Genomic DNA, 26,451 nt, shown 5'->3' on the forward strand with positions numbered 1-26,451 from the left:
AGTTTAGCTTAGTTTTGGTATATGGAGTTGTATGAATCTAGCCAACTGTGACTTATTCAATAATTAGGGCACTGTGTGAACTCAGGTTATAGAATGAGCATTCCTTGGCCTGTTACAGCTCCCACTTCACCTTTTGCATTCAGCTATCCTGATGATCAAACAGCCCCCCATTTCTCCTTGCTTCTGAGGAAGGGAGAACTGACATGACCCAGTTCCCAGACAGTATCTGAAATCATTGCTATCCTATGAATGTTCTGAGACCGCTTTTCTAACCTGTTATCTTCCAAACATATTGAACTAGAGCTCCACAAATTCTGTTTGGCTACTACATATAGGTCAGGTGCCATGTTGAAGGAAGCTGCTTTTTCAACTTGTTCTAAAAGTGATGGATAAGGAGTGGTGGCCTCATATCTCAGCTAAGGAGATCCATGGTGGAGCCAAGGTCAGACCTGGTCTTGTCCCAAAGTCCTTTGCAAAACTGCTGTAAGGCTCAGGATGGGGGAATCTAAGCATCCTTTTGCTGCGAAGGACAGGATACAAATGGCCGGGGCAGGGGTTAGTTCTGCTGGAGTCATCTGCTCCAAAAATATGGGCTCTTGCCAGAATTAAAGGTCAACATTTTAGTTCATTTATGGATTCAATAAAGCTGAACAAAGAAGGCGAAAGATGTAATTTCAAGAGTATTAGATAGCTCAGCTAAGCCAAGCTGTATTGTTTGAGGAGGCTAATATTGACACTGCCTTTTAGTTTTGAAATGCTATATTTTGCTGCTTTTGAAAACTGGTCAGCATTCCTCTTGAATGAGCAAAAACAAAGGAAAAATGTGGATTGCCTGACTTCAGATAAAAAGGAAAAAATGGTGTTTGTGTTTTGAAAATATGAGTACTGTACAGAAAAAAACCCAGTGCATTAGAAAAACCCAGGCATTGCATTTTGAGGAAAAAAGATCTTCTGTGGCATGGATTTACGCTGAGCTAAGAAGCAAGATGGAGAAATCTTAAAAGCTCCATCATCATCATATGAGGTGGGAATAAACATTTGATAATCTCTTTATTCATCTAATTCCCATCAACATGTCGCTGGGAATTTCCCCCTGCTGTCCAGTGGAAGATTTCCTTTAACTTGTGCTTGCACTGCCAGCATTCAGCTGCTTCCAAGGTTTTTTGGTTTGTTGGAGTATAAAAGCAATTCTCAAATAGTTTTAACTATAAGTTACGTATGTGTCACAGTGTGACTGTGGGTTCTTTTACAACTCTTTGTGTCATTAACTAGGACAATTGCTTCACAGAGACAGAGATGGGAGAGGCTTTTGGGGGGGGGGGTTCCTTTACTATAGACAGCTGTATTTCCAGAACTATGTACAGCAGTGTTCAAGCGTTCCAGTTTCTGTCTTTCTCTACCTCTCCCCCAGAGCTCTTTGCTAGCAACCACTCATTCCTGGCTAGCAAAGCTACCACCTCCCCCCTTTCTCCTCCTCCCTCCCTCTCAGCTTTTCACAAAGAGAGAGAAGAGATAAGAGGGGAATCGGCTAAGTCACTTTGGTGTGGGCTTCAAGCCTTTTGCACCTGTCCCTTTGTGAGGTTCTTGTGTGAGGCACCTCCCTCTGGGACTTCCCTGAAGGCTCCAGGTGTCCAATGGCAGGCAGCCCCCTTCCTCCATCCCCGTCTGCCTTGGGTTTGGGGTGAAGCATGTCTGGGTCTTTGCTTCCCTTCTCAGGGAAGCCTCCAGCTGTCATCTTCACCCTCTTTTCCCTCTGGGGCCAGGAACCGCCACCCGCCACCACACTCCAGTGGCCCAGCATCGACCCAGCAATCTCTCTCTCCAGCCACCAACTTCCCACAAGGTCTCCCCAAAGGCACTTTTTGCCTGGGTAACTCAAAGCAGCACAGACTCAACATGTCTCTCCATTTTTCTTCTCCCACTCTCTCCTTTGTGGCTCAAACCAGCAGCATGTCCTCCAGCAACTGAGGAGGTGGGTGTCCCCCCAGGGCTCTAGTCCCCGACACCTATGTTCAAGGCTGGACCAATGGGTCTGGTATCCCCCTCTGCCCCACAGCAGCCCTGGCTAGCAGCCAGGTCAGCTCATTAGCCCTCGTGACAGTACACCTGCACATCAAGGCTAGACTTGAGCTTCCTCTCCCCATGTTTTCTTCTCTCCGTCTGCTGACCCACACCACCAGAACAGCAGCCTGCCTGGCCACAAAACCCATAGGCCACAGTATTCAGCAGGTAAAAGACAGCACTGAATTCACAAATCACACAGAGGAATATCTCCAAAAGTGATCAACACTGCATTTTAATACTATAAATAGACCAGAATTTGATTGGAGGGAGAGACAACAGCAAATTGCATATGGTTTGCATACATGTACATATACATATTTAGATAAACACATACATACATGTACCTACATAAACGCGGTAGTATAAGGACATTAAGGGGCAAGAGACAGGGTTCACAAAAATTATAAATAGTATTCACTGAGCCAAAGGATCTCAACCCATACTAAGGCCACAAAGAGAACAAGCCACTTGGAATTTCCTTTGTTCCATAGAAAGGAATGGAAGTCCACTTCTTTGCATCTCATGTCCTTTCAAACAGCACAAGAGAGGAAGTGTTGCTATAAGGGTGCATCCAAGAACCGGTCAAGAGGTTTGGCTGAAGGACTGCATGGTAAGAAAGAAGACACAGAGACTGGCTGGGTGCAGCTATTTCCTCTACCCCTTGACCAAAGCAGGCTGTAGCGGTTCCTGTTTCAAGGACAGGTGCAATGAAAACCGTATAGTCCTCCTCTAGACTCTCTTATACTTTCCAGACTGATCACATCACTTGCTTTTCCCAACTTTCAGCTGATATGACAGTGCATTTTAAGGCTTTGAGACATCAGAGTGCAATTTGCGAAGTGACATAGAGGGACGCAGCGTTACAAGTCAGAGAGGGTTAGACTCAAAACTTCAGCAGAGTCAGGAAGTTGATTAGGTTTGCTTTTAATCTCCCAGGGAATAAAATGGGGGAAACCCAGATACGTTTCTTGAAGGAAAAGCAAGATCTGGCCAACAAAGAAAACTAATGAAAATTTCTGCAAAGCTCTACATATTCATTCCTGTGAATGTTCCATAAGAACATTAAAAAGAGTGCTCAATGAATCCAAAGGGTCTAATCCAAGGATGGGCAACCTTTTTTTAGCCTGGGAATCACACTGTAATGTTTTCCCTTGACTGGGGACCACAGGAAATTTTGTCAATGATGTTGTAACATCGCCAGAGTCTATGGTGGATTTTTTTTCATGATTTGGGGGAGTTGGCAAGTTAAGGAGGAAAGCCTTACAGCATCCATTTTGCCCCTTAAAGCTTTCTCCAAAATGAGGACATTGGCTGGATTCTAGTGTGATCATAGTTTCAAAGGATGCAAGGGGTTCTTTAAACCTCTGCATTTGCCCCATAACCTCCCAACAGCCAACCCCCACCCCCCAAAAAAGGTAAAAAGTTGTCTCTGCCAATGCTGCAAAATTCTGCCCATCATCCAAGCGGGGTGGAGGGGGTGACAAAATCTGCAAGATTGCAGGCAGAATGTCACAATCCCCACCATTTTGTATGTGCATACAACAATGGATTGCGATACTGCACCTGCCATCTTGCAGATTTTGACCCACACCCCCTCCACCGATGCTGCTGCTTCATCCTTGCTTTCTGTGGTGGCTAAGCCAACAAGCCAACAAGCAAAACGGACAAGAAGGCGCCACTTGTTTCCACCAGGCCCAGCTAAACAGGCTGCTTTGTCCAGTGGACAAAGTGAAATGAGCATCTCACATAAACTAGGAGTGTGAAGCGGTGGCTCTGATCCCATCTTTCTCTAATTAGAGTGGTTATAAAACTTTCTTTAATAAGTTTTCCATTCAGAGGGCAATGATTGAGATCAGTTCCAGTAAGCCGCTTTTCATGACATTCCAGTTACACAAGAGGGGGGAAAGAGCTTGACCTACTTTGGGGTCACCACAAAAAGTGTCTGTTTGCAGAACCCAGCGCTGCTGTGCTCGCAACTCCCATGTGCACCTTTCTCAATCGCTCATCTGCTGAGGATTTTGTGATGAAGGAAGCCAGTGCCCAAAGCAGGAATTAGATACTTATGTCAGAAGTGGGCAACCTTTGCTGGCTAATATTGCATTTAATACTGTGATGGGGCTTAGGAGCAAAAAGCAAGTGCGGTTATATCATGTGAGGGAATTGGGGACGGGGGCGGGTTTAACAGTGATAAGCCTATTTAAGGGCTTGTATGGGAGTTTTCATGTATCCTGCATCAAATCGCAGGAGACTCTGTCTTCATGTTTAGCAGTCAGGGCCGGGGAGCTCTGAGTCATAAACAGGAATCAGGTGCCAGAGCAATCCTGCAACTATAGGTTGCCCATCCTGGGTTTAGGTATATGCCCAAAGTTGAGGTGTGGACATGAAATCATGCCTGCTTCCCTAGAAGGCAGCATGTGTTAGAAAGGCATCATTGGCTGGAGCTTCTGCATGCTGTAAACCCTCTTGCAAAACTGGGTATGCTGCCATGCATCCAACAGAAAGCCCATTAAGAATTGCATGTTGAAATCAGCTCCAGGAGCATTTGAGCTAACACAGCAAAGAAATACTTGTGAACTAAGCAATTGAGTGTGGCATCCCAAAAACCCAAAGGGAGGTTGAACAAAACATCTGGAGCTCTGTGCCGCGCGCAGCTCCTTATCTCCTACCATGACTGAGCAAACTGCATTATGCAAGTTGTCTCAGAACATGGAATTCTGGATGGTGTTTTGGTAAGCCTGAATTCAGCTGAGGATTTTGGCACCTTTATGGCCAGAACTGAGATGAGGTGGATCCTTCAAAGTCCTTCACACAAACAACTGGAACCCACTGGAGCTACACAGACTGTCTGTTTCATGATCTAAGTCTTTGCTTTCCCCTCCCAATGATGAGAACTTGCCAAGGGCCACAGAAGAGAGCAGTTGCTAACTCTGCCAAGGAAACAGAGTCTATAATATTACCCATTTATGAAAGGAGAGAGTCAGAAAGACAAAGCTCTGGGTTTTTCCAGAGAGCCTTGTGTTCCCCTCGACATATTTTTAGCTTGCAAAATCACTTGTGAACAGCATGAACAACAAATAGAACTGAAGATAATTAAGGAATTGGCTGCTAAATACAGGCTCTTAATATTCCATATTTTTCTGAAAACTGACTCTGTTCAAAATGTTTGTCAATGTCACGGCAAAGAGGCAGAAATCCCAGGCTGGAGGTGGACTGAAATTGGCACCAAGCCACTGTAAACAATGTGGGGCTAACATCCAAGAAGTGATTAAGACCGCTCTTACTTGAATGAAAGCCTTGGAAATAGGCCAGTACAGAATGCAAACCATGTAGTGTCCAGAGTATAGTCACAAACCATGTTGGGTAGAAATAATGTGGTAAAAAGAGCACTACAATTTACTACAGACAACATCTAAATCAGCTTCAGATAGGATTTGAGCATTGCGTTTTTCCCTAACAAAATTTAATCAGTCCTGGACTCTTGAAGACAGTCCAGCCTCCCGCAATTTATACCCTCCAAATGTGTTGAAACTACAACTCCCAGAATGCCTAGCAAGACTGGAAATGAAGACCCAGTTTATACAGTACGGGAGGGCTGGGTTTGCACCTAATTCCTCTGCTCCCTTCCCTTCAAAAGGGATTCCATTTTGTACCTTGTTCCATTAGTGAAATAAACCCCAGGCAAAACATGACTTATTCTTTGTCTCTTCAGTGCCACAGCTTTTGCCAAGTCTCTTGTTTAAGCTACTCCTTTGCAGGAAAAGTAGTTGCAACCCAGTTTCCTGGATTATGGTGAGATTAAAGTGCATATCTCCAGATTTCAGATCCTTGGTCTTTTAGGAAAAAAAATCCTATTATGTCAAGGGTAATGGCCCTATAATGAACACAAATAATCCAACCCACCCCAAAAGAAGGGTTCCAGATATTCCTTCCTTTTCTGAAAGGCCCATAATTTCCATTTCCTGGGATCTGAGAGGCATCTGAGCAAAGGGCAGGTAAAACCCATCCACCTGAGGGAAGGGGGCCCAAACTCATTTGCAAGATGTAAGAGAGATTGAGAAAGTGGAGAATTGGGTTAGCTGCAACTGAGGTACAAAGGGGAGGGTTGGGGGACTGGTTGTACAAGTTGCTCTGAAACAAGGAGTAGTGATGGATAATTCCCCCCTGATTTCGGGTGGGTGGGGGAAGTATGGCTCAATCATTCTCTAAAAAGAGATGATCATATGAGAAGGACATGGCATCCTTTAACATCTAGAATATAAAAAAATCTCCAACTCCCTTGTCCGTCTTTCATGACCTTGAAAAAGGAAGGAGAAATTTTGTGGACATTAGGGCACAAGGTTTCTCGGTCTCAGTGGCGATATGTCCTTAAACCCACTTCAGATGACCTTGACAAGAACAACCCTACTAAGCTCACACAAAACACATAGCCACTGCATGACATTTGCCTTAAAACAGTCACGTAACATAGACTGAGAAAGTATTTCCAGGACTTTTATAGTCCACTGACACAAGGAATCATTTGAGCAAATAAAGTACATGTTGCACTTACCATCGACACACCAAAAACCCAGAAATGTTAAAGTGACTGTTACTTTTGCAAAAAGAGAAAGACCAAGACAAACAGCAAAAGAATCGACAGCAATGCTAGAGAAGACAGTCCAGGAAAGAAAACTGGTTTTAGCTACGAATGAGTGACAAAAATTCTTCACGTGTCTTTGGGTCTTCTCGGAATACTCCAAGCATCGTGCTGGTTACAGTCTTACTGTTCATTTTCTGAACCCCTCGCATCACCATGCACATGTGCCTGCAGGAAAGAAGAGAAATCCAGTGAAAATCTTTTTGCTGAAAGAAAATAGCGTGTCTTAATTTCAGTTCTCTCTCTCTCCCTCCCCCCCTCATTTCCCTCTAAATACAAGAATGGAACTTGGAATACAGCCACCTTACTTAGCTGATGTTGTTCTTCAAGCATTGTGCCCTTTACTTCTCATTTGTTTTAAGTTAAAAAGTCAAAATTTGTTTTAAGTTAAGAAAAAGTGTGAACTGTAAGAAGAATTCCTATCCACCACATCTGGCCAGTAGTACAAGTGTTGTCTGTCCCCAAGCCCTGGAACTCCCTCACCTTTTGGACACATCACAAAGCTTCTGTCAACTTACGTTGCCTCAATCACCACCCCAACTCCGGCAGGCTGCAAGGCTTCTGTGATGGCAACAGCAATTTGTTTTGTAAGGCGCTCCTGAACTGCAGTGAGAAGAGGCAGAAGGGAAATGAACATCCATCCTCTTATCCAAATTTCAGGTGAGAGTTTCTTAAAGCTAGATCTCATTAAAAATCTTGAGTTTCAATCATATCTTCATGGGCCATGAAGTCTACTGATGAAGAAAGGGCTGGAAGCCTCCATAATAGAGGTAGATAGAAGGAAGTCTATCAAAGTCCAGAGAAGAAACGTATCTTTCCCATGCACTCCACTTTGCCATTTTGACTTTTTGACCCCTCATAAGTGTCTACAGGATCCAGTACTTTTGTCAAGATGACAAATGCTGCACTGCATTGTCATAATGCAAGCTTTTGTACGTGCCTGAGACTTCATGACGGACATATAAAAGAGGCAGGCTTATGTTACATTGGTGAAATGTTACATTTGTTGTATGCCCTTCCTTGCTGCTGTGACACACACACACACACACACACACCATTGCCTCTGTTTATCTACTTCGCTGTAGAATGTAGGTTCTAAAAGAGAACCTATGTCCCTTGGGTCAAAAAGGCAAGAAAAGTGACAAACTGGATTTTTGCCCTACACAGACTATCATATGCTTCTGCATATAATGTACATTTGCAAATCCCTCCAAGTAGAAAGCTAGCATATCCAGAAGCTAGGCTGGAATGCTTCTCCCTGATGAACATGCTGATATTCTGTCACTGTTTTTATTCTGCTTGTTATTGTTCATCGCCCAGAGTCACTTGTTGAGATGGGCGGCTTTATAAATTGAATGAAGGAATGAAGGAATAAATACATATTCTAGGAGCAGGGAACTTCCTATATAGTGGGATATAATAAATTGTTTACAGCACATTCATGCCTTTTATTTTTATTGCTACAGCTGGTTAATAGATCTTTAATGCTGTATGCCAAATTCTATTAGTATGGCAAAATATACATTTCATTAGGGGAAGCACAAAAGGTGGTTACTTGCCTTGTAATCGTCTACTGTATATTTCCACAATCCTAGAAGGGGGAAAAAAAACCCAATGCACTCTGTTAATATTACTTTGGGAGCAGAGATCTGGAAAATGAAGATAGAATTTGCACTTACAAGTACACAGACTGACATGATAAACTGATTGCATTCATCCTTTTACTGTTTTCCTCCATGATTTTGCCACTGTTCATTCTTGTACCGTTGCACACTGTTGGGCTCTGGGATTAGGGCAGGTTACAAATATGGCCATGTAAATAAACAAATAATGGCGTGTGCACTTGCCCCAAAGACTTCTAGGCTCAGGAACGTAATCCACAAGTAGTCTTCAGGCAGGATATTTGGGTGATGTTTTAAGTCATCCATCTCCTTTGCAACTGCCCAGCCTCTCTTTCCCCAGAGGCCAAAGGGTCTGGGAGCAAGGGGCAGACGGGTTGGGGGACAGCCATCTGTCCTCAGCATCTCCCCTGGGGAGACCCCTGCATTGGGGAGGCAAAGTCCTCATGAAAGTCAGGGACCTTCTGCCACACAGCACCCCCTCCCCTCCACCTTCTCTGATTCTCATACGCTAAGCTGCCCCAAGCAGCTATTTCCTAGTGCCGTCTTTTTGTCAGCTGGGCCAGGGTGAATGCATAAATGAGGCTGGCCCATATCTGCAAAACAGAATCAGTGGATGCTGGGAATTCCCATTCCTCCAGCCCATCAAGCTTCCCCATCAAATACACTTGCTGCCGTTTCTTATTTCAAGGACCTGACCTCTTTGTCTGTAAAACACCTGGCCATCCTTGGCTGATCTTGAAAAAAAGCTAAACCAAGTCAGACCTGGTTAGTACTTGGATGGGAGACCACTTGGAAACCCCACAACAGTAGGTGCATCTGAAAAACATCCCAAAGGGAGCCAATGGCTTTCCACCTCCATACTGTTGCTAAGAATGTCCATGAAGTCATCCTGGGCAATCTCAATCTGAGCTTGTAATATGACTAGGACAACGTATTTAAATACAGGGATGTAATCCTCCACTTTCCCAACATCCTCTTTCATCACTGCATTTGCAGGGTTTAGCAACACAGAGTGAGACATAACCCCCCTGCCCTGCTTTATTACTGTGTTCAAGTTCTGACACATAGATGTCGTGGCTCTATGCTGTAGTTTTGAAATGTGCTTCTTATGAATCTCTTCCGCATTCGGCCTCTTTGATCTGCCAGAATCCGGCCTGCACCTGTCAGGCGGCAATCAGGCCTCCACACAGAGAGATACTGGGACTATCCAACAAGCAGGCAGATACGCTGTTGAAATTTAAATGCTTTTCAGTGTTACAGTTTAGGCAAATGGAACAAGCCATGTGTCATTGTTTTATGCTAATTTCCCCACTTTTCTCATGGCTTGCAACTGCACTATCATTGTTGTGAGAAAATTTAGCCCAAGGGATCTAATAGTAAAGCGTCCTGAGATATAATGACAGAACAGGACAGGCAAGTCTCAACATGGGATGTGAAGCTCCCAAACATAAGCTCTTCTAAGCCCTAATTCTTTTAAGAGAAGAATTAAGGTCATCTTCAGTCTTTGCCTGTGAAATACAGTATATGCAGTTGGCCTTCTTGATCTGGGAGATTATGCTTGGCAAACAGCCACAGTAAGAAATGCTCCTCAGGAGTTAGCCAAGTTTGCTTCTGGAGCAATCTCTTCTAGCTTGCTTGCCAATCTAGCAAAACAGGCTCCCAAGACCCAGTTCCTAACAAACTTTGGGTCTGGGGAGAAAACTGTTTTGTTCTAGGTTGACTCCTTTTCAACCAACTGGTTGCAAACAGGCTTCAGTTGCTCAGTGGTAAGAACTACTCAGAATAATCCTGCCCTGTCTTCTACACGACGGCCCTTCGGATGCTAGGAAGATAGCTATCATGGCTCCTCTCAGTCTTCCCTTCTCTGTGCTAAACATACCCAGTGCTTCCAATCATTCCCGTAGGTTTTTCTTATCATCTTGGTTGCTGTCCTCTGGACACACCCCAATTCATCAACATCCTTTCTAAAATGCAGTGTGCAGAACTGGATGCAGTATTCTAGATGCAGGCTTACCAAGGTAGAATAGAGAACAATAACTTCTCTTGATCTTGATGCTGTACTTGTGTTGACATAGCCTAGCTTTGCTTCTGCTTCTTTTGCAGCTGTGTCATACTATCAGCTCATACTTATGATCCACAAAGACCCCCAGATCATTTTCACACGCACTGCAGCCCAATGTAGTTCCCACTGTCCTATTCTATGCCCTGGGTCACTAAAGCATTTCACTTTTGTCCCTGTTGAAATATATCTGGATCTCAATACAGATGTGCAGTGTCACTTTCTGCTCTATTCCTTTCAAATAACTTACATTCTTCAACTCTTGTATTTCACTCCTGAGTTTCATCTCACTAAGGAAAAGCACATTCTTCCAAAAAACTGCTGGATGCATGAACATGAATAACATGTAATGAAATACCAAGAGTGACAAAATCTGGGTGGCCATCTGTCCAACTTTCTGCAAGATAGTCCTCAAATCGAAGGATGTTCAGTCCAAATCCAATTTAAAGTTAACAAAATTGCTTGTCGATAGGTCATGACCCCTGGACTGCAGACTGAGCACCAGGCGCAAGATTATTTGAACATTGTTTTCCTCAGTTTGGTGAGATGGATTGCTATTCAAATCACAGTAATAATTTCTAAATGCAAATTGTATGCAGATCTGCATCGTCTTGGTTTTAGAGATGAAGTTTCTACTTTTTGGGTAACAGAATAAGTACAAACCTTCTTTATACACAAAGTACCAGCCTCCTCCACTGATATAAGATAAGAAGCAGCATATCACAGAGATTCAACATCCTTTACCACTTAACTTCAGCAATTTATTGATTCATAAGAGAGGGAAAGAAAATGATGCTTGCCATGATTCACAGACAGAAAGAAAATCATCAGATGTGAATGACAAATCAACATTAAAGTCCTTACTGCGCTTCTACAATTTAGAGATAATTGTGGGCCACCCGAGCAATACTAATCCATTGATTTGCCCTGCCAATGCCATCCAAAACAATAGGCTGATAACACACTTCAAATAAATCCCACCAGATGAAAAACAACACAAGATGGATGAGGCACCAGATAATATTTTCAACATTTGCTCACGCCAGCAGATAAAAGCTGCCAATTATTACACAAGAAGCCCTCACAGTAGTCAATAGATGTGAGGTAAGTGAATCACAAATGTCAAAGTGCCAGAAGGTTTCCACTGATGTAAGAAGCAACAGAGAGGTGAAAATGTCAAGATCCACAAAAGGTGGAACACCAAAAGGTATAAGACTGGGTCAGTCCAAAGGCCAATATAGTCCAGGTTCATCTTAACAATATGGTCAACAACCATTCAGCAAGTGTGCTATGTAGGTTATTCATTCTGGTTGTTAAACTGTCACATGCATTCCAGATAAGTCCCAAAGTCACACTACTTTCAACTCTGGAAAAGTTGACTTCCCCAGGCAGAGAAGGAATGAAAGCCTGGAGAGTCTGCCGGTTCTTCGGCTTCTTTCTACAACTGAAAATAACTTTTCCAGAGTCTCTGGATTGGGATGGGATTGTAAGAATTCCAGAAACTGAACTATTTCCCACCTAAAATACAATGTATTCAAAAATACACTGGGGTGGTGCCTTCTCTATCCTCTCCTTCAGCTCTTCTGTGAACCAGTGAAACGGCAGGTCTCTTCACAGATAACACAGGCAACTGCAGCCAGGTGTTTACAAAACCATCTCCTAAACCAGTGTTGTCCAAACTTGGCCACTTTAAGATGAGTGGACTTCAACTCCCATGGCTGGCTGGGGAATTCTGGGAGTTGAAGTCCACTCATCTTAAAGTGGCCAAGTTTGGACAACACTGTCCTAAACCTTTGTAAGACAGAGAACTAACCATCACACTGCCTGTCATGGATCAGGTTTTGCATGTACAGTCCAAGCCAGAGCCCTGACAGGACCATTCTCCATGTTTTCTGGACAGCCAGCTGGGCAGGGCAGGGCAGGGCAGGGCAGGGCAGGGCAGGGCAGGGCAGGGCAGGGCAGGGCAAAATCTAAGTTTATATCTTAGCTCTGACTGTATTGAAAATACCAGGATTTAAGCAGCTAATGAAGAATTTAACTTCCATTGGTTCCTTTTCAACAGAACTTGATAAACACAATTGTGATTTATGGATGAAAATTTTGCTCAACATTTTCATATGTACAGATGCTATCTATATGGGAATTCTATCAGTTTTTTTTTCCTGCCAGTCTTACATTCCAAAATCACTGCATTTCTTAAGAGTTTAACTGCATTTATTTATTTACTTACTTACTTATTAATAGTATTTTTATATTGCCAGACTCCATGAGGACTAAAATTGTATTATTTAGAGCAGATTCCTGCATTTGTGGTTGCAAGGTAACAGAAAGTTCAATCTTACTTGAAAGTTTAGTGGATCATGTCACCAAAATGTCTGATCCCACCCCCCCCTTTTATTGCCACTCTTGTGAGTTACTGTGCTTTTCTAACTCTGTTGAAAGTTAAAAGCTTTTAAAAGACACATTGGTATGTTTGGAATCTTAACTATGCTAATATTTTTCCATTTGAAGAGCTAAGATGATTATTTTGGGATCTTGTTGTTGCCTAATTCAGACAACCCCACTGTATGACACTGAGGGAGATTCATGCTCTCAGCATGGAAGTTAGAAGAGGACTAAAAGAAGAAGAATGGTCCCCTTCTCCGCCTAACCCAGTCTCATCCAAACTGACCTTCCCGAGATGTGCTGCACTCTAAGAGTTCTAACGCATCTGGAGGGCACCACATTGGGAAAGGCTAGACAACCTCCTTTTTCTAAATGATTCTGCTTTTTAATACCACATTCACATGATACAGTAAACCACATTCTTGTGTTTGTAATCTGAACTCAGATCCAGGGTTAGATTGTGATTAACTACATTTTAACTAGTCTAAAACTCTGTGTTTTAGGTTACATCCCTCAAACATAGTATGACCTAAGAAAGTTGATCTATGGCTTGGTGGTCCCCAACAGCTGCCGCCATTATGCCAAGGACAGATACGGGTAGCTAATACAACTGCCAAGAGGAACACTGATAGCAGTGTCCCAGCAGCCCCAGTAGCCTTTTCACCAACATCACCCCCACAACAAAAAAGGTGAAAAAAACAAGGTCAATGAAGAGGAAGAAGATTCTGTTACCTGAAGTCCACATGTATTGCTCACAAGCTTGTTTGGATAACTGTGCTTTTTTTCTCGATACAATAAACTCTCCTTTTAATGCATTCAGGGTTCATTACTCCCAAATGTTCATCGAATCCAAAACTATGTCATTTGCATTGATTTACCATTTGTATAAGGGCATCATAGCACCATTCAAGTCAATTTATGTCATTTTCATAATGAGATCACTACTTGTAATCAAAAATATAAAATAATTTAATGTACATTTAAGAACTTCATCTAGAGTACTTCAGTTCTAAATGATTTGTCCATAATTTAGAAGGAATATCCAGCTGGACATTTTTGTCTGTTGCTTTCATTGTAGTCTTTTTTAAAGTTAAAGTTAAACAACAACAACCAAGAAGTGCTGGGTAGATAAATAAATTAACTACCTGGCCTTGTAGGTGGGGATCAAGCATGCTCTATGAAATTTAATTGTCAATGGAGTTGATAATTAAACTAATTAAACTAACCAGAGTTAGTTCCTTGAGCTAATGCAAATACAGCCTAAGTCATCAGCTGTCACCACTACAATTTGTAGCAGCCAATTTCATATACGGGTAGTCCCCAGGTTAAGAACACCTGGGTTACAGACAACCCATAGTTAAGAACAGAGCCCATTGTGACAAAATTCGAGTGAAATACCCAATGATTTGAGTTAAATACACAATAGTTCAAGTTCATTACACAATACTACTTATAAAGTATTATACAATAATACTGTTCCAACTTACATACAAATTCAACTTAAGGACAGACCTTGGGAACAGAATCTATATTTATTTATTCTTGTGTGGAGAAACATATACTTTTCTTGCCTCCTCCAAATATGCTGTCAGACAATTCTGACTGACTGACCCAGCCATTCTTCCATGTCTCCCAGCCTTTGGGGAGAGATGGCCTTCTGAAATTGTCCACCAAATTTGTGGGCAGAGAAATTCTCAAGCAATGGGACTTCTTCTTAGCAGCTCTACTGAAAACAACCAGTAAAGGAATTCCTCATAATCCACACCATAAGCCAGGAGGTAGTAAGCAACTAGGGAGAGGACTGTTTCATGAAAAACAGGACATTCACACATATCTCTTCACACATCACTCAGTAATGCAAGAACAGTGTATTCTCTAACAATTTCTCCAAAATCCTCTTTGCTTTGAAAGAATTTCCAAAGCTGATTTCAAAAGCAACTGGTAGAAAAAAACTGGAAATTTCTTCGCCTGACAACATAGTTTTCTCCATATATCCCTTTTCTTTACTCCATATGCAACTGCATATGCCTCTAAATTTTTAACATTTGTAAACCACGCAGAGTCACTGGGAGTCAGGCGGCATATAAATCTAATCCATTATTATTGTTATTTTATTGTGCAATAACACTTCAGTTTGCTTGAAGCTTTAAAACCACTCAACAAACTCATATTCCCTCAGAGAGGAGTTGCTCCAGGCCCTTTCACGAGCTTTTGTGAGCTCTACAATTTCATTCTGAGGATGGGGCAGCCCTGAGTAAAAATAAAATTGGTGGCATGCAAATTTGATAGAGAAATAAATGAATAAAAATAAACCTCCACCATTCCAAAAATAAACCTATAAAGGCATGGTACAATTTGCTGCTCATCTTCCCACCCCTAGCATCATTTTGCTCTTTTCGCTCCCATTTCCTCAGTCAAAGAGCAGGATTCAGGGGCATACAGAAGCTATCTAGGTTTAGCAGTGTTCCTCAGGCTTGGCATGCCGGCTGGGGAATTCTGGGAGTTGAAGTCCATACATCTTCAAACTGCCAAGCCTGAGGAACACTGGTTCAGCAGATTGGTTCCTGCTAAGAGCCTGTCCAGTTCCCTGTGTGCTCTCTTCCCTTGGCTACTCTGTGCAAGAGGAGAAGACAAAGTCCAGGATGGAAGCACACTGCTGGCCTACATGAGCTGCAGAGTACACATGTAAATCCAGTGCACTTTCAGCCTATTTCACAATTACCACACCAGTGATAGGTTTCACACAACATCCTAAATCCTAAATCTGGGGTAATAAAACACAACTCCTGTAATCATATAGCATATTATTGCCAGACAAACCATGTTATGGTTCAGCTTGCTAGTCTGGTTTACTCAACATGCTGTGACAATGGCTATAGTCCCCCGGGGGGCCACAAACTCCCTGACCTCATTTTAACCTAACCTAGAGTGTTGTGCAAACCCATCCTTTTACTTAGGGTTTTATATATTCTCTCCTTCCAACTCTTAGTTCAATCTAATAATAGAATATTTAGGTTAAAGTTAAAGTAACGGGAGGGGAATGGTAGAATGGCCAGGGGATGAGGGCTGAAAAAGGGAATATTTAACACTCTCTTAACAGAGGTTTCCCAGCCAAACTTCTCTACCATCCTCAAAGCCATTACTTGCCTTGCATCTCAATGGTGCCTAAATGTTTTTCCGTATGGGGCAAAAAGAGAGAATTTCAGCTAGGAGAAATACTGCTGGGGAAAGTTAATATTACCTCCCCTAGTGTCACTTCCTCCATCACATCATCCCCAGTTGCTTAAAATTGTGGGCATGGCCCATATACACACACTCAATGATAGATTTACCAGGTTCTTACCTAGTTTTGTTTTCAGTTTGCTGGGCTAAGCACAGTACCTAGCAGTGTAGTGAAGTGTGGACACATGGACTTTAACTCAGCTTAAACAAAACCAGTTTAAAGTTTGCAGCTCTGTACACTGCATTCCACTGAGCATTTGCTTTTGACAGCATCTATACTGGCCAGAAGCTTGTTATCCAATAGAAAAAGGCTGCCACCTTCAAGGAATCTGACTGGAACAGCAATTCAGGGTCAAAATAGATGGGATTATGAGTCATAATGGGACCTCTGTTTTTCTTATTAATGCATAGCAATTGTGTGCAGGGGTAGGGGAAAAATAAGATCAATTAGAAATGGCCTTTCTATGTAGGGGGAGAAGGGAATCTGAGATTGTCCTTAAATCTGCTCCTTTTTCTTCTGTGGAAGCCTGTATCTTATCAGAGGAGATGGGAGATGGACAACCATCAAAAAGAAACTACAAAATCTCTTGCCAAATTTCCTGCAACCCTAGCAAATGGGTTCTTATTCCTTCCTTGATCACCCACTTAGATCTGCTCACTCTATAGTAATCTGCTCACAATCTGCTCACTCCATAGTGGTGGAACTGCAGCCTATCTTGTCTCTAAGCCATGCACCAGTGTGGTGTTGTGGTTAAGGTGTTGCACTAGGAGCAAGGAGACCCCGTCCTAGTTCATCCTCAGCCACAAAACCTCATTGTGTGACCTTGAACCAGTCACTTTCTCTCAACCCAACCTACTCAGAGGGTTGTAGTTATGAGAAGAAAATAGGTCTTGTAGTTAAGTACTGTAGGAAAGTTAACTTTCCAATAAAATGCCCAATGTTCTGATTAAAATGTGGTTTTGCCTCCAAGCTATATGGTATTTATGAGACAGATAAATACTTCCAAAAAAGTGAATCATAACCGCTTATACTCATATAAAGTTCTTGATCCCTGCAGGATACCATGAAACACGTAAGGTCAAATTTAACTGAGATGATTAAAACAGAAGGTCATTGTAGAGAGAAAACAAAGTTTATCAGACCAAACTGTGAATGGAGGATTTAGTGTTTCAAAAATGGCTTTCCGGCTTCTCATCCAGATGCTGAGAAAAATTATCTTGTATTCTTCTATAAGAACTATTTTTACTCCCATCTTAAACCTGTCCAACTATTTTTATAAGTAATCCCCAAGTCTGAACAGAGGAGATAAAACCATCTCTGAAATGCTAGAGAATTTCTGCAATACAATGTTGACAATACTGGACTACATAGATCAATGGTATGAAATGGCATAAGGTAGTTTCTTATTTTCCTAAACTGATAACCAACCATGTAGGATGTTTCTCACTACAACTCTTCCTCCTTGAGTTAATCATGAGCTATTTAGCTTGACCTAAAGAGGGGGAAGAAAGCATGGTCAATTTAGCTCCATTTTAGATATCTGGACCAATACAGATGGAGCTGTTTACCCTAGACAAAGTTAAACCCAATCTGGGACACACAGGTTAAACTTCTATCTCTACCATTTCCAAGGCCTTAAACAAGTCATCTCCCAAGGAATTTCATAAAGACTAGCAAAGCTCTAGTACCTCAAATGTGATCCCTCTCTGATCATGGTAATGGTTATATTATATGTATAGCCTTCAAGTTGGTCTTGACTCCTAGCAGCCACATGGACAAATCCATGCAGTTTTCTTGACATTTTCAGAAGTGGTTTGCCGTTGCCTTCTTCTAGGACTGAGAGAGAGTGATTGGCCCAGAGTCACCCAGTTGACTTTCATGTGTAAAGCAGAACTAGAACTCACAGTCTCCCAGTTTAACCACCACACCAAACTCTTTAATTATTATTACCCAGATAATTTCTGTTTAGCGGCATGGGTTATGCAGGTAGGTAGGTAGGTAGGTAGATCAGAATATTCCATTGGCTTGAGAACACATTGGGTGTTGTATAGCATACTGAGGGCCATACTGCAAAATTAGGTGGAACCAAGACCCATTTTGGGAGGGAGTTTTGGGGTTTTAAAGGATGGCATAGATGTCACAAGCCACCTGGCCTCAATAACTCCTGAGGGCTCTGGGAGTCACAAAAGGCATGCTGATGGGCTGCGTGTGGTTCCAGACACCTTTTTGGACCCTTAACATAAAGAAGGCCATGCTGCTTCAAATGAAAGGGTACTATTCTCACAGTTAACAACCAAATGTGGAGAGAAAGCCCACAAGCAGCATTCAAAGGCAGAAACACCTTTACTTCTCGTATTCCTGACAACGATGTTGCAAAATACATTCCTTTCAGTACTGGAACTAATATTTAGCCATTTTCTCATTTTATTATTTCCGTAAAATATACACTGGTCTTACTACACATCTCCAGGTGGTAAATAACATTAGAATGTATTTTATACTTTTAAAATGTACAGTACAATTGTAGGGGGGAGTGGAACTCCTCCAACTCAATCCCACAGCGGCAACATTTCTTCTTAGTTACTGGCCGCTCAGCTGCTTCTTCCTCAGCTAGGTGCCAACCCAGGATTTTCTACCCGGGGGAGCAGTTCTTTTCTCCTTAAGCTTCTATCTGTAGTGGGAGGGGAGGGGAGGGGATTCTTCCTCTCTAGGGTAAAACAGCAATGTATCCTATTGTACTTTATTATCAGGCTTGAGAGTCTGACTTGAGGGTTGAGCTCTCCCATGTGTGGCCCTTACAGGTACTAGCCCTCAATGAACAATTCTAACAGAGATGAAATCTGAAACCCCCACACGATCAGAAATACAACAGCTACTTAGCCACAGCTCTTCAGTTCCCCAGAGCCCAATCTGATTTCTTTTTAGCATCTCTGTCAACCACCTTCTGCCACTGATGGTTCAAAACATCAGCCCTTCTCACTCTCTCTACATTATGCCTTTCCCCTCTCTTCTGGTGAGAAGAGAGAATTGCAACTTTTTATTGGCAATCATCTACAGTCACAATATTTAACATGTATTAAAACATGTCAACCATGGCTATAAGTGATACAGCAGTACCACTGAGCTTCTTTGCATAATCTGTATATTATCACTGCTGCTTTCCCCCAAGCTAAAAAAAAGTCAACTATTATAATTTCCCCCACATTTTCTGCACTCAAAATGTCTACAAGGAATCTTGTAGACATTTGTATGGCTTACTGAAACCTAAAGAACAACTGCATTAAGTTGCTCAACATTCTGCATCCAGTTGAATCTGGGAGTTATTTCCATTACTCTATATCCACATCTATATCTATATCCATAACTCCTTCAAGTCAGTCTTGACTCCTGGTGACTATATGGAGAAGTTCATGCACTTTTCTCAGCAACATTTTTGGAAGTGAATTGCTGTTGCCACTACCTTTGTCTTAGGGCTGAAAGAAAGTCATCCAGCTGGCTTTGTGCCTAAGACAGGACTAGAACTCACAATGTCCTGCTTTCTAGTCCAGTGCTTTTAACCACACCATACTAGTTTTACATTGGTTACCTGCAGTTAAATAACTTACATTACTTTAATTACTTGTTCTTACCTTGCAAGCTTGCTGAGCCCAAGGACTTGTTTGTTGGGAAGGTAACCTATATGCACCTAGGCAGAAGAAGAACAAGTCATTAAACAAAACTCAGGACTTTTTGACTTGAGAGATTCATGCATGTGCACCCATGCCATGTCACACATGACCCAGAAAGTGGTTTTTTAAAAAATCTGTGAGTGGAGCAAACAGGCATGCAGTTGCATAAGTCTTAAAAGGTCAAGGATAAAGAGAAATCCAACATGCTTGTGAACTCACTTCCCATTTTTTTCTTTCTTTCCTGTAAAGAACAGAGGAAGCAATCAGAAATCTTTCAAATATTAAGCTTACTGAAAAGTCTAAGAATGGCTACATAAGTCCTATAGATAACAGTGAGTATGGAAAAATTTCCTAACTTGAGATCAATCTGTTGAAAATTTGCCACACCAAGCATAAGTGGGATACATTACTATACACCTCCTATCACATGACTAAATGAGGTGCATCTGAGCTGGCAGTCTAGAAACAAATGTTTTCATTAATAGTTCACTACATTTATGGACATGTTTGCAAGACTGATAAAGACAGGATGCAGAGATGGGCAATGCAGGAGACAATCAATCTCAGAAACAATAAATGAAGCACAGCGATGGCTGAAGGAAGAAGCAGGTAACTTCTGACCTTACGACTACCTGCAGTCTTTGGCCTCAGTTTAGACTTCCAACAAGAGCAATTGGTTGCATTCCTCAGCAACCAAGACAAAAGGTCTTATTTTGACCTTAAGATGTCTTAAATAAGAGAGAAAGAAGAATGTGCCAAAAAGCAGAGAATGGGTGACCTTATCCATTTTTGGCTGTGGCCCTAATATTATTCATTTCTGCCCCATCTACCATTACCATTACCATATGATGTAGGCCTTGAGACATTAGTCCTGCAGTCCTGGATAACAAATGATGCTCACTATTGGCTTTGGGGAAGGCTAATGATTCCCCCACCTGACTAGACTGCAAAGGATTTCAGAGACAACTCAGTTTGCCCAGAGCACTGGTCGTATATAAGAACAAGGATTCATGGATCTCTACTGCCACAATCAACACCCCAGGAATTTCACTGCCTAAGCAGCTGCTCAGACTGCCTATATGGTTGGACTCACTCTAATTAAGTCATATTGATTTGGTATAATACATTGGTGGCCAATGTAAGAAGGTACAAAATGATTCATTTCCATTGTTTGTATAGAGCAATTTTTGCTGGTTTTAAGTCAGGCACAAAATGTCATATTGCTCTAATTTTCCCATATCCAATGCCCTGCAAGTTTGATAGACCAACTCCCATTGTCTGTGCTTCTCATCAATAATGGGAATTATAGCCCAACATTTCTGAAGACATTTGGGTTTGGTGTATGTTTCCCATTCTACCCAGTAAAGAATATAACAACGTTGATCTATTTGGCAGAAGAATAAAACTAGAATCCTGATTACATTCATTAGCTTATTGAATTTCTATCGCCTCTTTGCTAGGAAGGGAAAAATGATGATGAAAGGATTAATCTCAGACCATGACACCCTTCTCCAATCTGTGGCCCTTCATATGTCTAGGGTCTGGACTCCCAGAATTGCTAAGGAATTTGGGAATTGAAGTCCCAACTAAAGGGCACCAAGATAAAATCACTGTCTAGCACTCCATTAGTGCTGGTTTAGCCATTAGGAGCCATTAGCTGGTTTAGCAAAAAAAGGACAAGACATCTCTAATTAGCTGGAAATTAAAAACCAAATCAAAATATATTTGGAAAAGCCACATAATGTACTTTCTCTGTAGAGAAGAATCTTACAGGGGATTGTTATACCATAGACTAATGAGGGAGGAAAAATGAAGGGAGCATGTTTCAGAGCTCAGTTTTGGGGCCATTCAATTTAAAGAATGTAAGGAACACAGCCACGTTTTTTCCATAGGTTCTAAAACAGGTACCAGAATTTTTCCAGCATGGTTACCAACTTGCAGCCAAAGGCCATCTTGAATTACTTTTCTGGGTTAAGGCCTGAGCAACTTCAAATGGTCCATCCCTCCTCTGACTTCTTGGAGCATCAGAAAAATATGGGAGAAGGATCTTTCACTTTAAAGCAGGATGGAACTTTCTTCCCAGACTTCAAAGTCTAATGGCCCATACAGTAGATTAGAGGATGAGGCTGTTTAATTATTACAGTCAGGAATGGATCCTAAGACGGAGAAAACATGAAAGGAAGTTCCAGCACAAACTGAGAGAATGATCTTCCCAACCCAAATATGCCAGAAGACACTCTGTTGAGCCATTGTGACTTGGCACAAGGAAAGTCATTGATTAGAAATCTGTGCCTATAAGTTCCTTATGTGTATCTCTTTTAAGCTGACTGCAAGTGAGACTGCCTTTGCCATCCTAGAAAAAAGAAAGAAGATTCCAAGAAATCAAAGTTACTTGGGAGATGGTGTGGAAAAGAGAAGGTTGGTCTAGTCTGTCATAAGACATTCTTTGGAGCAATACCAGGAGCATTTAACTTTCTGGAAAGAGCAGACTGTGTGACAAGACATGAACAACAAGGTGCTAAGTCTAGCACTAAAGAATTAGGACTTTAAGGCAAAGATCTCAGCAGGACAAGAGCAACACACCAGAACTGGCTTATCCCAATTTTTTTTCTTCCTAAAAACATGACCATCCAATAAGGGGAGGCACAGTAAGACAATTAAGAAGTAATAACATATATTAGTATCTATAGACACTACTGGCTCTCAAGATCATTAAATCCAAAGTCTGAAATTTAACAAGCTGTCCCAGCACTTTTTCCTTCCCAGGGTAAGCCATGCCTGTGGAATATCTGCCTGTTACTGAGTGATAATGGCACAACATACCAGAAAGTGACCAATCTGTATTTTCCACATTATATGCTTCATTTAACATGTTCACAAATATTTCTTGTTGTTGTTGTTTTTATTTAAGAGGGAAAACAAGTGATTCGTGGCATTTAATTTTCTCTACAGAGAAAAACTGGGGGAGAAGAGTATGCATTAAAGATCTTATAGAAAATGAAAAGGCAACAGCAAAAGGGCAACATCAGTTCAAGTCAGTGATGAATGAAGTCTTGAGGTCTTGGGTCATGTGGTCCTCAAGATCATTTTTTTCTCCAGCCTTCAAAGCTTTCTCACTCTCTAACTTTTGAGCTTGACTCCTGGTTCCTAGATGGACACACCTATGCAGTTGTAACTGGCAATTATACAGATTATAGTTATACAATTATACAGTTTGTCTTCTTCTAGGATGTTTTTTCCCATTTCTCCCTCTAGCCTCCAGACCTGGAATTCCCCAGTAATCTCCCTTCCAAATATTAACTAGTCCCAACCCTGTTTAGCTTTTGAGCTGGGGCAAAGTCAGGACAGATGCTACCACCTGCTGAAATCCTTTGTGAGTACAATTACCAAGAAGCGAGACATGGTTTCCTGCCATTTTTAAGGTGGGAAATCGATCAAAACGATAGAGAAACCCATAAAATAAGCCAAACATAATTTTTAAAATCAAAGACAATCTCCAAAACTCCCCTCCAAAAAGCTGATCCTATCCACGGGCCTGGGCCATCACTGTTCTACCCAGGGTGGCCTTTGACCATCCAACAGCTAGCTTGCCCTGGTTTAAAGCTACAATACTTTTTAATTCATATTTTTAGTAACAAATGGAGAAGGGACTCTGAGTCAATTCGATCACACAGTGTCAGCATTCAGAATTTTGCCTAGCTAGGCTGCATGGATTTGAAAAGATTCCCCTTTGAAAGGAATGGAGAGGGGAAAAGAAGAAAGTAAAGGCAGGTAGGCAATTGTTCTCACTGTGCTGCAATAGGCCAAGGGCGTTTTCAAATGGGTCTCTCGTGACCTGGAAGAAGCCAAAGCTTATGTCTGTGATGATCAGATTTAATATAGAGACGTCTGCCCCCAAGGTATGCCACCAGGGGCACATCACAAAGGGCTCTGAAATGAAATGTCAGAAACTATTAGGACAAAAATCCAGGCTAGTGCAGGGAGATCGAAGCAGATTTCCAAGAAGGAGACTGACAGGGCTATTACTAAAGAAAGGTGGAAATTGTGCTTGGAAGATTTGCTATGGATGTTAGAAAGCCTTTGACCCCACCACACTACTACACCATCCCACTCATTCACTAAAAGCCTACAGAGTACAACAAGCAAGTTGGACTCTCTGATTTCAGTCCACCCTTATTTCTTTTTGTCAACTTCCTGAAACTCCAGGTCTTTGTAAACCTGAATCTTTCAACCTTTGCAAACCTGAATTAAATCAAAATGAACACATCAATATATCCAAAATGCATAGAAGCAATACGCTTACTTGGTGTTTCTTCTTTCCAGGAAATTTGGGGACAGCCCAAGACATGACGTGACGTGACGTGACATAACAACTCTGTACTAGATCAGATTCAGTTTGCATGTCTGAAGGGACCCCCTTCTAACAATGTAATCAGGTACAGACTTGAGTCTGACATCAGCTACATCTTTCCTTCCCCCTTTCTTTTTTTTCTAGCTAACTTCTCTGATGAAGAATAATTGAAATTCTAAAGCTTACATTCATCAACATTTCTTATATACATATATAAACATATACCCATCTAATACTTTTAGGGATAAGCAACATTATGCAAATCACACACACAAAAAGTCTAAGTAGTAAGAAAAAGAAGCTAAAGCAAGAAGAAAAGAGGAAAGGAAATCTAATTTATAGCAGCATTGTTCACGATACCTCCTCATACCTCTAGCCTCTTTGTTTCCATCATACTCCATATCCACATACATATACAGGTAGTCCTCATTCAGCAACCATTTGAAGTTACAGTACTCACAGGATTTGCCTAACGATAGCAACTGGGACTGCCGCAACTGCTGCTGTAAGTCAGTGCAGTCACATGACATCGCGCTTTACAACCATGTCGCTTAGCGACAGAATTGCTGGTCCCAATTACTATCATTAAGCGAGGACTACCTGTATGGCCTTTTGTTCTTTACATTTCTCACTTCTCTCTTATTCAGGATCTCATCAACACCATCCAACCACAACTTTTTCAATCTTTCCCTTCCTCTCAGCTCATTCACATTTCTTTCATATATTTGTTTTGTGACCAAATTCGCTCAACGTATTTTTGTACTCCACTCACTTTTGTATTCAATACCTATTCATTTACGGCAGTATCTCTTCTTGTTTTGCTACAAAGCACAACTCTTAACTCAGCCACTCCTACTGCATTCAACTTAATTTCCAAGGATTGCTGGTCGGGGTTGGTGATGGCTGATCAGAAGGATTTTTGCTTGCCCTGGATGGGGGTTTTGCCTGCCCCCCCTTAAAGACCAGGCACACAATTGGGTGCTTATCAACCCTACATTCCCTCTTGAGTGCTCAGCTAAGTGTGGTGGTAAGGGGCATTTAATTTACCAGCCCCACACACACACACACATCACTTGGATAGGCCTCTGTGATGCCTGCTCTGGTTACCTCCTGAATAGATTACAGTATTGTAATGCCCTTTTGTGTGGATAATGCTTTTGGAGGAAACTTGGAAGTTACAGTGGGGCCAGAGGGCAGTGGCCGTCATAAGCATCAATGGAGCGAGGTGGGTGGGATCAGGAAGCAAATGACAAGACATGCATAATGATTCCATGGAAATGCTGGAACTTATATCATCAAATAAATAAATAAAATACTTGCATCAGTTGTCAGGACACAAGTACGTAAGGTTAGCGTTTGCACAATGGCATCATTGAACACATTTCATCATTTCAATATCATGACGCCTTGCCTGGTGGCCTGGCTTCTATGGAGTGTCTCTCCCTGGAAGTACATAAAATCATTCTGGCTCAGCTTCAAAATGCTTGTTTTAACCTTTCTGATTATCACTAACTGGGAGTTTGCTCCTCAACTAAGTGTCAGCTGGAATCATCTAAGACCAAGCCCTGATTCAGCCCCAGTGCTATGGAATTCTCTCCCCACTGATTACAGTCTTCACACTCTCTGATCACTTTTAAATATAACTTGAAAACTTATTTTCATAAGCTGGCATCTCCTTGCTTAAGCACACATTATGTCGCGTACTAATGGCTGCTGTAATATCATGATGTAAAGTTTTATTGTAACATATTTATTTTGCTACATGATTCATATGTTTGTTTATTTTAACTGAAAGTATTATTGCCAAATTAAAATTGTAAGTGACTATGGGCTGGCTTTGCCAGAAGCATGCAAGCCAAAATTTGAAAAATAAAGAAATCCATCCATCCATTTTAAGTTATTCCTGCCATACACAGCTCTCACTCCCATTTCAGTCAGCTTAATAAAAGTATTGTTCCTATGGGTTTAGGATTATTTTTTTCTCACGGCCAACACGGCTGCTCTTCTTTATTAAGAAAGTAAATACACATGATTGCAATTCTCATTATTTATTGCAGCAGCATAATGTGATTCTCCCAGCACTGAATTCTACTTTAGTTTTATTTGTTGAAGGAACAAAAGAAACTCAGCACTGCTAAATCTTCCCACTTACACTGAACAGGCAGACAGGCAGGCAGTTAAATGTGAAGTTGAATGAGAAGAGCCGAAATTGAGATAAAGCAAATATGAGCGTTCCTATTAGCACTGAGTAATGACCTATAAAATGACTGTTCCAGAGAAGCAAACAAAGTGACATCAATTTTTTAACTAATCCATTCACCCTTCTCCCAACAGCTGTGCCTCCCTCTTCTTTGAGTCACAGGATACAGTCAAAATGACCAATGCACGGAACACCCAATCTGCACTTATTCCACAAAAACCCACACATAGTAAATAGACAGGG

The 26,451-nt window shown here is 41.6% G+C and overlaps 1 protein-coding gene across 1 annotated transcript in view; it reads right to left on the reverse strand.

Moving 5' to 3' along the window:
- Positions 1–2,268: 2,268 nt before the first annotated feature.
- Positions 2,269–26,451, reverse strand: part of GCH1 (GTP cyclohydrolase 1) — a 43,103-nt gene continuing 18,920 nt past the window's right edge. The window contains exons 3-6 of the mRNA XM_007425627.4: positions 19,619–19,674; positions 8,260–8,291; positions 7,219–7,303; positions 2,269–6,868 (exon numbers count right to left, since the gene is read on the reverse strand). Of these exons, the coding sequence (XP_007425689.2) occupies positions 6,742–6,868; positions 7,219–7,303; positions 8,260–8,291; positions 19,619–19,674 (300 nt within the window). The 3' untranslated portion in view covers positions 2,269–6,741. The remainder of the gene's footprint in view (positions 6,869–7,218; positions 7,304–8,259; positions 8,292–19,618; positions 19,675–26,451) is intronic.

Source organism: Python bivittatus, unplaced genomic scaffold, assembly GCF_059951505.1.
Source record: "Python bivittatus isolate LINGU-HERP-01145 unplaced genomic scaffold, Pbiv_v1 ctg000580_np1212, whole genome shotgun sequence".
In the NCBI taxonomy this organism is placed as follows: Eukaryota; Metazoa; Chordata; class Lepidosauria; order Squamata; family Pythonidae; genus Python; species Python bivittatus.